Source organism: Python bivittatus, unplaced genomic scaffold (assembly GCF_059951505.1).
Source record: "Python bivittatus isolate LINGU-HERP-01145 unplaced genomic scaffold, Pbiv_v1 ctg000080_np1212, whole genome shotgun sequence".
In the NCBI taxonomy this organism is placed as follows: domain Eukaryota; kingdom Metazoa; phylum Chordata; class Lepidosauria; order Squamata; family Pythonidae; genus Python; species Python bivittatus.
Genome location: NW_028277035.1, coordinates 87,764,999 through 87,778,060, shown reverse-complemented (window position 1 = coordinate 87,778,060; position 13,062 = coordinate 87,764,999). Strand labels below are relative to the sequence as shown.

Below are 13,062 nucleotides of genomic sequence, written 5' to 3'. Positions count from 1 at the left end.
TCCATTTTAGCTTTAATATCTTTTTTTCTTTTTCTTTTTTTTTTTGAGAATTTCTGCAGCTCTTCTTCCAATTTTTTATAGTCATCCTCAATAGTTTAAAGATCTTTTTCTGCATTGTGTTTCTCGTATAGTCTGTTATCTTGATAAACCTTCATTGAGTCAAAGGATTCTTTATCTTTGTTCTTGCCAAAAATAAGAGAAAAAAAGAAGCAAAAGGAGAAAAAAAAAAAAAGGAAAAATAAAAAGAAAAGGAAAAGAAGGGAAAGGCTAAGCCTCTTTAAAAAAAAAATCCATCTGGGGGGGGAATAGAGAGCAAAGCAGAGCTTCTAGCAGAAAAAAGAGCTACTGCCACTAATCAAGGCTCTTGTGACTAGCTCAAACTTTCCATCTTAATATTTTCAAAATCGCTTTCAACTCCACTTTCTTGTTTATAGTTACGGATGGCACCTGTATAAACATGCACATCCCACTATCTTTTTAGAAAGCACAGAGTCCTTGAGCGTGGGTCACAATGAAAAAAGAAAGCACTAAATCGAGCCTCTAGATGGCAGTGCAACTTTCTTTCATTTACTTTCTCTTAACTCCACTTTCCCCATTTCAAAGTCAAAAAAATATAAATTTCTTATAACAATAAAGAAATCTTAGTAAAAAAAAAAAGCTTAAAATAAAGAGTTATTGAATATTAAAAAGAGAAAGCCAATCCAGTTAAAAATATATTTTTTTTAAAAAAAAAACATCTTATCAATTCCACTAAAAAGGGAAAGTTGAAAAGAAAAATTTTCTCCCCCTTCTTTTTTTTTAATAGGGTTCAATCTCGCCGCTTAATCCACTTTTCTTCACTTTTAAAAATCTCTTTAAGTTACTTAAGGTGTTCTCTAAGAATAGTTGAATAGTAAAAGTCCATCTCACCCAGTTGACACCCCTCTCTTCCATCTTCCTTTGGAGCTGTCCCGGCTTTCGCAGCCATTTTTGGCTGCCTCTCCTCCGCCGGCTTCAAGAGCTTCTCCTGGGATCGATCTGGGACTTGCGGCGTCCCTGAGATCCGCGGGATGCGCCCTTTGCATTCGCCATCTCTACGGGACGGCTTAGGTCCATCGGGACCGTCCGGGGGAGGAGATATCAGCTGCGATCCTGGGAGCCCAGGATCGCCCGCCGTATCGCCGCGACGCCAGCTCCGCCCTCCCACCACTTCAGTGTCTTCATTGTCAACTCTAAGACTGGTTTTTGAATCTGATGTCACTAGTTTGTTCTTTTTTACATTTAATTTTAGTCCCACTTTTTCACTGTGCTCCTTGACTTTTATTACTAGAACTTGCAGATCCTTTGCATTTTCAGCCATCAGGATAGTGTCATCAGCATAGCACAAGATATCGATGTTTCTTCCTCCAAATTTAAAATCACACTCATCTTCTTTCAATCCTGCTTCCTTAATATACATTCAGCAAATAGGTTGAATCAATAAGCAGATAACAGCCTTGTCACACTCCTTTGCCATCCTGGAGCCAGTCTTTTTCATCCTGTTCTATAATGACTATGACTTCCTTTCTGTGTATAGATTTCAGATGACAACAATGAGATGTTCTGGGATTCTCATTTTCCAAAAGACATTCCACAGCCTGACACGGTCAACATAATTGAAGGCCTTCTATAATCAGTGAAGCATACATTGACTTCTTTTTGGTATTCTTTGGCTTTCTCAATTATCCAGCATGCATCAGCAATAATGTCTTATGTTCCTTGGCCTTTTCAAAAACCAGCTTGAACATCTACCATTTCCCTTTTCGTGTAATGTTCTAATCTGCATTGGATGATCCTAAGTATTATTTTGCTAGCATGTGAAATGAAGGATATTGTACAATAGTTTGAATGCTCTGTTAAGTCTCCTTCTTTTGGTGCTGGAATGTAGATTGACCTCTGCCAATTGGCCACTGTGTTCTCCTGATTTGCTGACATAGCTTGGTTAGAACTTCTGTTGCTTTCCATATTTCAATGGGTATTCTTTCAAATCCTTCAAGTTCAGAGATCTTTTGGAAGACTTTCCTTGTTTTTCTATGTCTGTTTACATCTTCAATGTCTTTACAGATGTTGTAATGCTGCTTCTTATTTGTTCCTTCCTGAGATGTTTGTCTTTCTTGGTTTTGGCTTCTATTCTTGATAATTTCCAGGTTGTGTTCTTTTATTTTTTTTTCATTTTTAGCAGTCTCTTTTTACATTTATCCTTAATGACTTGGGGAGGGAATACTTAATGAATTGGGGAGGGAATACTTTTTTCTCTCAATGTATTGTCAAAGGCTTTTTTCTCTCCTTCATTCTACTTGCCACCTCCAATTAATAGTAGTACGTGAGGGATAGGGAAGGTAGGGCTGGAGGATCAGCAGATAGGAGAAGGAGATTTCTGGGCAGAAGTGGAGACAGCTTGGATATGTAGATGGATATGGAATTACACTTGAAATTGGATTGGTTCACAAATAATTATTGTTCATTACCATGATGATGGTAATACCATTTTTTAAAATCCAATTTGAGCCGGTAAGAGCTTGGCTGACTCAGAATGCCAGGGTTTACATTTTTATTACAATTTTAATTAACAATTGAATTAAAATATGTTCAGGCAAAATGAATGTCTACACTCACAAATACTTTCATCTGAATTTATCTTGGTAGACCAACCTACAGTTACTGCCTATAAAATCATTTACACTGTTTGTATTTTCCAAATAATTTCTTAAGTGCTGCCAAAACATCTTGGTTCCTCAGACTGTATATAAAAGGGTTCACTGTGGCAGGGATGATGGTAGTAAACACTGTATTAATCATAGACCTTTCAGCAGAATAAGAGGAAATTGATGTCATGTAGGTCAGAATGGCTGCTCCATAGAAGAACCCCACCACGCAGAGATGAGACAAACAGGTTCCCAAGGCCTTGTGGCTCCCTTCAGAAGATCGTACTCTCAGGACTTGTAGGAGGATGGCAACATAGGAAGTGAGGATGACTGAGATGGGAATGAGAAGTACTGTGACATTTCCAAAATATGTTGTTCTTTCAAAATCCAAATTATCTGAGCAAGACAGTTGTATAAGGGCTGGATAATCACACATGTAATGGTTAATCACGTTGGACTTGCAGTAGGGAAGGGGCAGGACATAAAGAGAGCAGGTCACTGCCTGTAGAGTAGACCAAAACCAGGCCCCCACTGACATCATGTAACAGACACTTCTCCTCATGAGGATGGGATATTGCAAAGGTTTGCAGATGGCCACATACCTGTCATAAGACATGGTTGCCAGAATGAGGCATTCTGCTCCCCCTAAAACCAATGTTATAGATATCTGAACAACACATCCATAGAGTGAAATGGTATTCCTCTGGGTTACAAAACTGACCACCATGTGAGGAACAATTGAGAGAACTTGGCAGAGGTCCAATAAAGCTAATTGTTTGAGAAAAAAGTACATCGGAGTCTGGAGACTAGAGTCAGCATTAATTACAAAGAGAAGGAGATAGTTTCCAATAAGCGCAACGAAGAACATGGAGCCAATAGCAACAAGAAAAATTATGGGTGATTTTTGATGCTGAAGTCCAAGTAGAACAAACTCTTTCCATGATGTGTTATTCTTCTCTTCCATTCCTTTTTCATGTATCTAAATTTATCAGAAGATTGAAGAACATTGTTTAGGAGAAGTTATAATGGGCTAAGAAAATATTTAGTTTAAATCCAGGGCCACTATATGGTCCCAGCACTGTATAGGTGATAATATAAGTAGGTTTATATCTGAAGAACTTGGAAGATTAAATTATAGTAAACTAGAAATGTGGAATAAATGAAATTAGGCATCTCATCTCCCATTGCCATTTATTTCATGTCCTCTAACCTCTGCTCTCTTTCCACTCTCTCTTCCTAACAATTATTTATCATCCTTCATATTCCTTTCAGTGCCTTCTTCCACTTATTTCAATATCCCAGACTTCAAAGACCAATACATTTACACTGAAACCTGTAATTTCAACATGTTTCTCAGTCTGCTGTCCTGATTCTATTTCTCCTTTAATATTCCATATTTTTTTTACAACCCATTTTATGAACAGGTTATGCCTGTTCCAGTCCTTTGGATATTATTCTCGCCATGACAATAGTTGGAATATTGTAGAAGCTGTTCTGCATCACACTGCTGGAGGAAAAATGTGCAGCTATATTGAGGAGGAGCTTATTTTTCAATGCTGTACAGCTGCAAATTCTGAATAACTTCATCGCCAGTTGTAGAATAATCATTCCATGAAACATTTTAAAAGAAGTTTTCTGTGTTTGTAGAATTAGCAAGCTTTGCCTGTTCTTCTACAATTACATCTCTATGCATTGTTGTAGTGTGTACTCACAGAACACCAACTGCAGTGGAAACAAACACACACGCACACATATGTACATATGCACACATACATACATGCATATGGCACAATGTAACCTTAGAAACAAAATGGACTTCACTAAAGATGTTTCCATGCACATTCTTCCCACCCCTGCCTTTCAAGCACAAATCCCAATGGGATTCTTTTTATGCTGTTTATAAAATCATCCCAAAAAGTATTTTCAAACAAAAGACAATTAGAGAAAACTGCGAGTAGAGTATGTTTCCAATTCTGCTTGCATGGATAGTACTTAAATCCAGCAGTACAGACATGGGACTGTCAGGACCTTGTTGTGGGAAAAATGCCCACTTAAATAAGGAACCAAAGCGTTTGGAGATAGATGAAAGAAAGTGTTTTTTATTGGCATGCACAGATATAGTGGTCACTGGGGCCCTCACCATAGCAACACAGAAAGGTCCCAAGGCTGGGGACTTCTGCTAGAGGCATGGTGAGCAAAACATGTCTCTGGGAGAGCGGAGACAATGACTGTGGCAAAGATGAAGAACTGGTGAGTAGACTGGTTCTTTGGAATCTCTCAGGACAAGGAAAGGACAAGAGATCACCCCCATGTGTTCCAGACAGCTGGTCCTCACAAGGAGACCGCAGGACAGTGGTTTTCAACAGGTTTGAGCACCAGGAGACAAAGTGATCAATCTTCAAGCTCACAATCTTGGTGGAGCCTTTTAAAGGACACTAAGTTCTAATCACTTTCAGAAATTGCTTATCTAACCATCTTAAAGCTATTAGAGATCATTGGAACAACAAGTTTGAAAAGCCACCTGGTGAGTCTATCTTCATTTCTGAACAAAAGAAAAATTAACTATAAGTTTAAGAACTTAAAGAATTTGAAATTAATGGCAAAAAGCTAAATAAGATTTTGAACCAAGAAAGTTAAGGGTCCAGACAAATTTGGAATATTGAAACTTTTACTATAAGATTTTGGAACTAACTAAATAAAATTAACAGCTTTTCATGGGAACCAAAATTATTTTGTCTACTGTAAGTCATAAATGAGTTTAGAGACTTTATTATTTAAACTGGACACTAGAGGGGACTAAAGATTCAGGCAAAGAGAAAAGAAATCTGGTTTTGGTTTTGATTAGGATTGAGATTTACAAAATGACACAAAACACTATAACATTTGAAATATTTAAGGAGATCTTTGAAGAATGGGGCCAGAAATTAGTAGCCACAATATCAACATCATCAGTAACAATGTCTGCTTCTATGGATCGATTATGTCTAAAGGAAGCTAATGAAACAAATGTGAAACAAATGTGAAACAAATGTTGTTTGATGCAGAAATAGTAGAATCAGAAATATTGGATAAAAAAAAGTGTGGATTACAAGACAGAGAAGGCATTTAAAGTGGAAATAGGCCAAGAGAATGACCTGGATAACGACTCTTTACTGGATATACAAAAGAAGCTGGCTGAAGTTCTAAAAATTAAAGGGGAAATACAAATGATAAACCAAGAGAATGACCTGGATATTGTCTTTTTTTTTGGATTTACAAAAGTGGCTTGTTAAAGCCTTGAAGAAGCCTTTGTGATGGGACAAAGAAGAATTGAAGAGAGATCAAATCTTACAACAATATTTGGACGAATTAAAGATTAAGATTTTCAGAAGTAAAAGGAAGGAATATAAAGTTGGTTTATTCGATCAACGTTAAAATAAGATTTTGGTTTTGATTAGGATTGGGATTTGCAAAATGACACAAAACACTGTAACATTTGAAATACTTAAGTAAAATATTATATCTTATAATACTTATAATATTATATTTAAAAATATTATAACTTTTAAAAGTTGTTTTTATGAAATTCTGGCAACCCTTTATGGACTTTTTGCTGACACCAAGATTGAAAAGTTGATGTCTAATGGATTTGCTTATAGGTAAGGGATGGGTATGGAAAAAAGAGATATCTCATTTTGTAGGGGGTAAAAAGCTACCAAACTAGTTTACAATATGCTTGCTGTGATGAAGATTGGAAGTCACTTCTTTATATATTTCTTTTCTTTTTCTTCATCTCTCTCTTTCCTCTTTCCTCTTTCTTCTTTCTTTTCTTTCTTTTTTTACTTTTTCTTTCTTTGCACTTTTTATTCTGTCTTTTTACTTTCCTTCCTCTCTCTGAGTTTAGTTTGTATTAGTTCGTATTACTGTAATTAAAATATTCAATAAAAAATATTTTCTTTATATATATAAAGAAAAGTCCCAAGGCTCACCAAGTTACAGGTGATATACTCTCTGAAATGATACATAAGAATTACATAAACAGCATAAATTATAACACGTTTATTGCACGAGTGTAGGATCTAATAGAGAGCTAGTTTAGCATAGTGGTGAAGGCATCAGGCTAGAAACTGGGAGACTGTGACTTCTAGTCCTGCCTTAGGCACAAATCCAGCTGGGTGACCTTAGGCCAGTCCCTCTCTCTCAGCCCTGGGAAGAAGAAGTCAAGGGCAAACCACTCCCAAAATTTTGCCAAGAAAACTGCAGACTTGTCCAGCAGTCACCAGGAGTCAACACTGACTTGAAGGCACACACACAGGGTATGATAACGACAAGGAGTGCCCTTCCTATGGGCTAACATAGCACCTCTCCATTCTGTTCTTCTAAAGAGACTCCAAGCCCGCCCTTTCTACTGATACTAACACCGTCTAACACAGTCTTTTTCAAACTTGGGAACTTTAAGATGTGTGGACTTCAACTCCCAGAATTCCCCAGTTAGCATGCTGATTCTGGGAGTTGAAGTCCACCTGTCTGAAAGTTGCCAAGTTTGAAAAACACTATTCTACATAAAGAATGCCCTTTATTGTACCCATATATTGATTCCCATCATACCACAGAAAAGATAACAACATGGCTTTTGTTATCCATCTCTTTCCCTTCCAGGTTTATCTGGCAGCTTTAGCCTGCCTGCTCTGCTTATTACGCAGCCAGCATCATGTATTTGTCCCCCACATTCTATATACAGTACATAGTGGTACCCTTCTTAAAATGCTAATATTCTGCCCGATGGTTTTTTGAAAGAGTCAATGAACCCAGTCTTAGGTCCTTCCCTTGAATAGCTGATCAATAGGATTTTACCTGTTAGGAATGGATTCCACGCAGATAGAATCCAAGCTTCCTCATTTAACACCCCAATTTACCTTCACGCCCTGTTCTGACAGCCATCTTTCCTCAATGCAGTTGGAACCATGTAAGCATGTGAGGGCAGAGAATGTTTTAGACCCGGTCACTCTGGGAGGGGCCCATGACCTGTTTCCATGTAATAGGATGGGAAGGGGAACCTGTGACCTCAGGGCATTGTGTGGCCTCCAAATCCTTGTTCAAATTCTCAAGTCCCCTCCAGCTCCTTTGCTAAATTGATCAGTGTGCTGGTTGAACACCTGCATTGATTTCTTGCCATTTTCTCAGAAAGTTATGAAAACTGTCATTAAAGTCCTGACAGACCTAACACATTTAACCTCAACCACACACACACACGCACACGCACACACACACACAAAACTTGGGAAATTCTAACCATCTTCATGTGTATGACTCATCTTTCCTACTTTACATCACAACTGCAAAAAGGATATAAGGATGAAAAGAAAGGGACTTGACTAGCAAACTCTTTCACACGGTATTTAGCCCATAGGTGAACTTCTGAACAGGGCTATAGTTTCCTATCTCATAAGCTATACAGACATATAACTCACTCTGCTTCTTTCTGCCCTGGCAGTATTGTAAAGTCAATCTCCCTGGAGCTTCCAAGATTTGAACGAGAGTTCAGATGAACTTCTGTTTCTGTTTACTTGACCAGTGTAGTTAATATTTCCTGGTTGCATAGAAAATATACAGTGTTAATGCTATGAATGCCAATTGGAAATTCAAGCTATTTTGTGTACATCCTCTGTTAAAATATTAAGACAGCGAGATCTGCATTTGATTTCAGATTTAACTGCAGGTTACAAAAATCTGCTGAAACAAACTTCCATCTGTAAAACAAATCAGTACTTAATATAAGAACAATCACACTCTAGCTCAATATGGCTGACTTTGTATAAGTAAAATATAGGAGTGGGGAAATGAATCATTTAGACTGCATTCAACTGTTTAGAGAACTTACAAGCTAAAGTGCAAAGAATATGGTCAAGAGTTTTGATCCTGCTAAACTTTTATAAGCATACAAGGAAACTCTGTAATCTGCCAAAACTCAGAATAGGACAGGACAAACAAACTCCAATTTTTCTGTGAAACAAGAAATCAGTCCTTAAATATTACAGAACAGCCTATTTTGTTTGATGATGGAACTGTGTAACTTTGGCTATGAGAGAATAATTGGTTCTTTGAGACCCTCTGTTGAGAAGGAGAAAGAAGGAGAAGGAGAAGAAGAAAGAGAGAGAGAGAAGGGAGGGAGGGAGAATATTCTTTCTCAAATATACAGGACAACATATAAGGAAGAGCCATATGGATCAGCCCAACCACCCATCCAGCCCAATAGTCAGTATCACACTCAGGCCAGTCAGGCCACTCAGGCCAGTCAGAAGCATGGACACCAGGGTAATAGCCCACTTCAGCTACCTTCCCTAGCAGCTAGTACTCAAGGTAGAAGTTCCAGCTGGTCACCTGCGATTCCTGAAGCAACGTCAAGATCAGTATCCAGGAACAGCTCAGCCTCCCATGAATCTCTCTGGATGGAGATTACATCATCTCTTTACACCTGTGAGCTGGTTGGACCACTAGTGCAAATGATGAGAGAGAGATGAAGGGAAGGGTCTTCAGATGTTTTCTCTCTGTTCCTCACCTGGCCTCTTGTTAGCTAAAGGAGCCTCTACGTTTAAGTGAATCTGTCTCATACTCTTCTAGATATTGTTTAGGGAAAAGTGAGGCTTTTCAATCCTCCTGTATTTCTTATTTTTTGTTTTTTATTTCAAATAATCATTAATGTCTGTTAGCATTCATTGATACTAGGGCTAAGCCTATACTTTGCACGCAAAACAGCTTCTTTTCAACGTGCTGTGCTACATAATCACACAGCATTCTTTCAGGACTCTGCTGATGCTCAGGAACACATTCTCTAACAAAGGCTCCAGGACTTCTTTTAAAACTAGCTAAGTGGCCATCACTGCTTCTGATGTCAGCAGATATGACAGCTTAACCACTGTATGTATTGCATAAAGTAATTCTTCCTCTCATAGGTCTTGAATTCCTTGCATTAATTTTAATGGATGACCCTGAGTTCTAACATTGCCAGAGAGGGAGAAAAACCAGTCTCTACCCACATTTCCCACACAATTCAAGTTTTTAACGTATGTCTCCCCTTACCCACCTTCACTCCAACCTATACATCACAATAGCTATAGCCTTTCATTGTAGTGTTTAGCTCACTCCTTATTTGGATTGCCTTTTTAAATCTTTCTGTTGCATTACAACCTGCGAAATAGGAATAGTTTGGGAATTAATTATATGCATGATGCCAAAATTGCCTGTAATACCTATAATTGCCTGTTGATCTTGCATCATCATTACCATCCTCATGGTAGAATAACCTTATAGAAATTTAAATGTATTCAATATATAAATAACTTTAACAATGAAAATAATCAGAAAAGTAAGTTGTGGAAGAATTACAGCTCCCCCTCCAAAAAGACCCCCTACCTGTATTTGCACCAATCAATAAAGAAGCAAATTATTCTATTATTATTATTGAAAATCTGCAATAATCAGATAAAACATTTCGATGCTTCTGCAGATTGACATTCACCAGACTTATTATTTGTCTCATTTTCCCTAATCAACCCATTGTTTCAAAGCAAAATATTTGCAGCTGTTTTTTAATGCAAAAATGCTCCAGTTCCTAAAACTAACACCTAAATCATTTCTAGCATTCATATCATTCAAGCACCCCAGATTTTAGACTTTCCAAGGAGACATACTTAGTTTTTCCTTTAGGGAAACAGGCCTTGAGTCTGAGAGTTTAATTATGAGGCAATTACAAAAGTGGCCTCTTTTCATAGTTTAAATATGTTGCCAGCTCAGGTCCATGTGAATTTTTGACAATAAAAAAAGCCTCTGCATTTTTCTACCTCCTAGAATAGTCCAATGGGACTGCATATTCCTATAATAAAACCTGACTTCCATCTGTCTGTGATTCCTGAATCATGTAAGCCATATCTGGGCATTTATTTAAAGAATATGCAAAAGGATAAACTAGGACCACCCTTTCACGGTGCCTGAAGGCTGTGGGGGTCTGGATGGGGTGCAACGGGCTTCAGCTGAACCCTGGTAAGACGGAGTGGCTGTCGATTGGAGGCCCCTCTGTATCCGAGAACTTACCATCTTTGGTTCTTGATGGGGTTGCACTGCCCCAGTCAGACCTGGTGCGTAATCTGGGGGTCCTCCTGGACTCACAACTCCTGCTCAAGGAGCAGGTGGCAGTTGTGGCCAGGAAGCCCTTTGCCCACCTTCGTGTGGTGCGCGAGTTATACCTTTTCCTGGATCAGGAGGCTCTCTGGACAGTCATTCATGCCCTGGTCATCTCTTGGTTAGACTACTGCAATGCGCTCTACGTGGGGCTACCTTTGAAGAGTATCTGGAAGCTACAGCTGGTTCAAAATGTGGCCACGCAAACAATCTTGGGTACTGCAGGAGCTGCATTGGATGCCAGCCTGCTTCCGGGTCCAATTCAAAGTGTTGGTTATTTCCTTTAAAGCCCTCCATGGCATGGGTTCAGGTTACCTGAGGGACCATCTCACCCCCATCACATTGACCCATCCCACTTGGTCAGGCAGAGAGGGCATGTTGCAGACCCCATCAGTGAGAGAATGTCAGCTGGTGGGGCCCAGGAGGACAACTTCCTCTGCCATTGCTCCTGCCCTTTGGAATATTCTCCCCCCAGAGGTGCAGCGGGCCCCTACCTTCCTGGCTTTCTGGAAAGGACTAAAGACCTGGCTCCGTCAGCTTGCCTGGGGCGATAAGAGCTCTAATCAATCCTGGGGATGGCTGAAATCCTGATGATGCTCCCTGAGCTACTCGCCAATTCCATCAGTTCTTGGAATTTATTTATTATTTATTTAAGACTGCTTTTATATTGGATTTTAATTGATTTTATTTTCTCTGTAAACCTCCAAGAGTCGCTTTTTAACAAGATGGGCAGTGACAAATTTGATATATAAAATAAAATAAAATATAAAGATAAAGTAGTGTGGGAAACCTGCAGTTGTTTAACCACGGCAAAGGATGCCAGAGGCTGTAGTTCAGTCATATATGGAAGGCCACCCTTCCCCATCCTTGGTACATGGGGGAAATGCCTTTCATCCCTCAGCTCTGCTGCCCACATTCCTCCATATGTCTGGTCTCATTGCCGACCTTGAGATAAAGTCTGAACTGGGGATTCTATGAGATTCTGTTGGATCTGCTTATTACTCAGGCCCTATTTGAGGGACTGTAACCCACCCCTCTTTAGGCTCCTCTTTACCTCCAGCACTATTAATAAACCAGCTGGAACTTCAGTGTAATGTGTCCTAGTCACTGAATCAAACATACCCCTTAAAAATTCTATAGCAACAAACACTGGAATCCACAGTGTTCCAGAGTCTCTGGCCAACCATGTTTCAGAGAGTAGTCATAGCTATAGACATGGTAATTACTGCATGCCACTATCTATTCTGATTGTTCCCAACCAGATGCCTTCCAGATATTGGGACAGCAACTCCCAGAATTTCCAGAAGAGCAGAGCATCATCTGGCCAGCCTTTAGTACCCCAGTCAAGAGGGCACTAAGTGACACCTAGGAGTGAGCATCAAGGTACTATGTGGGAAGTCAATTGCTCCTCTCTGTGATAAGCTTCTTTTCAAAGTATCAGACATGGGATGCACTGCCTTGATTCACAAACCCAGCCTGTATAGGTGGAAAGAGGAGAGCCTTTTTTGGAAATATAAGACCTCAAGAACTGGACGGAACTGCTACAGCTGGGCATCATCCTAGACTGGAAATCTAGAAAATTTATTGATTTTTCCTTTAATAGATTCAATAAGAGACCATAACAGCCACTGTGTTAAAAGGCTGTAAACCACACAGGAGTAGCTCTGGTAATACTGAGTGGCCTATTGGTAGCGGTGACCGCATCGTACCTGGTTCGGATTAGTCCTCATCACCTAGCATCATTGTACAAATATTTATTGAGCAAAGAGAAATCACAATCTTTAGATTACATAAGACATTTCAGAACATTCCAAACATTTCCCATACAAAAATCCTTATAGCAGCTCTGCAGGATCCATCCACATTATCCTGAATACGTTGCAGTTCAGATGCTGAAGGTAAAAGTAACCTTTTCTAGGCACGCAAAAGATTTCCTAAGTAAATCAGAGGACATAAAATTCTAGTCTCAAGCTGCAGAATGCAATCTTTTGATTCATGTTTTCAATACTTCCATCAAATAATAAAAATGAAAAATTGACTTCTAATGCCACTAAGTATTGAGGATTGTTGTTGTGAGAAAAACAGGAGGCAAAAGGATTAGATACATTTGCTGCCTTGACTTTATCCCACATATGTGGTGGGATAAAATAACAGCAACAACAAAACAACAACTTCACTTCTACCAGGGCAGATGCCCATGTTGCAAAAAGAAAATAATCACTATTATGTATTTCCTATCAAG

General features: G+C 39.0%; 1 protein-coding gene across 1 annotated transcript; it reads right to left on the bottom strand.

Annotated features, from left to right (window-relative positions):
* Positions 1-2,691: 2,691 nt before the first annotated feature.
* On the bottom strand, positions 2,692-3,279 carry LOC148216787 (olfactory receptor 2Z1-like). Its single transcript, XM_088134711.1, has one exon. It carries the CDS (start codon positions 3,277-3,279, stop codon positions 2,692-2,694), a length of 588 nt encoding a protein of 195 aa, XP_087990837.1.
* Positions 3,280-13,062: the final 9,783 nt, after the last annotated feature.

What these genes read in the sequence shown, in the direction of transcription:
- LOC148216787 (XM_088134711.1), bottom strand. Translation starts at nt 3,279, where the DNA reads ATGTCTTATGACAGGTATGTGGCCATCTGCAAACCTTTGCAATATCCC.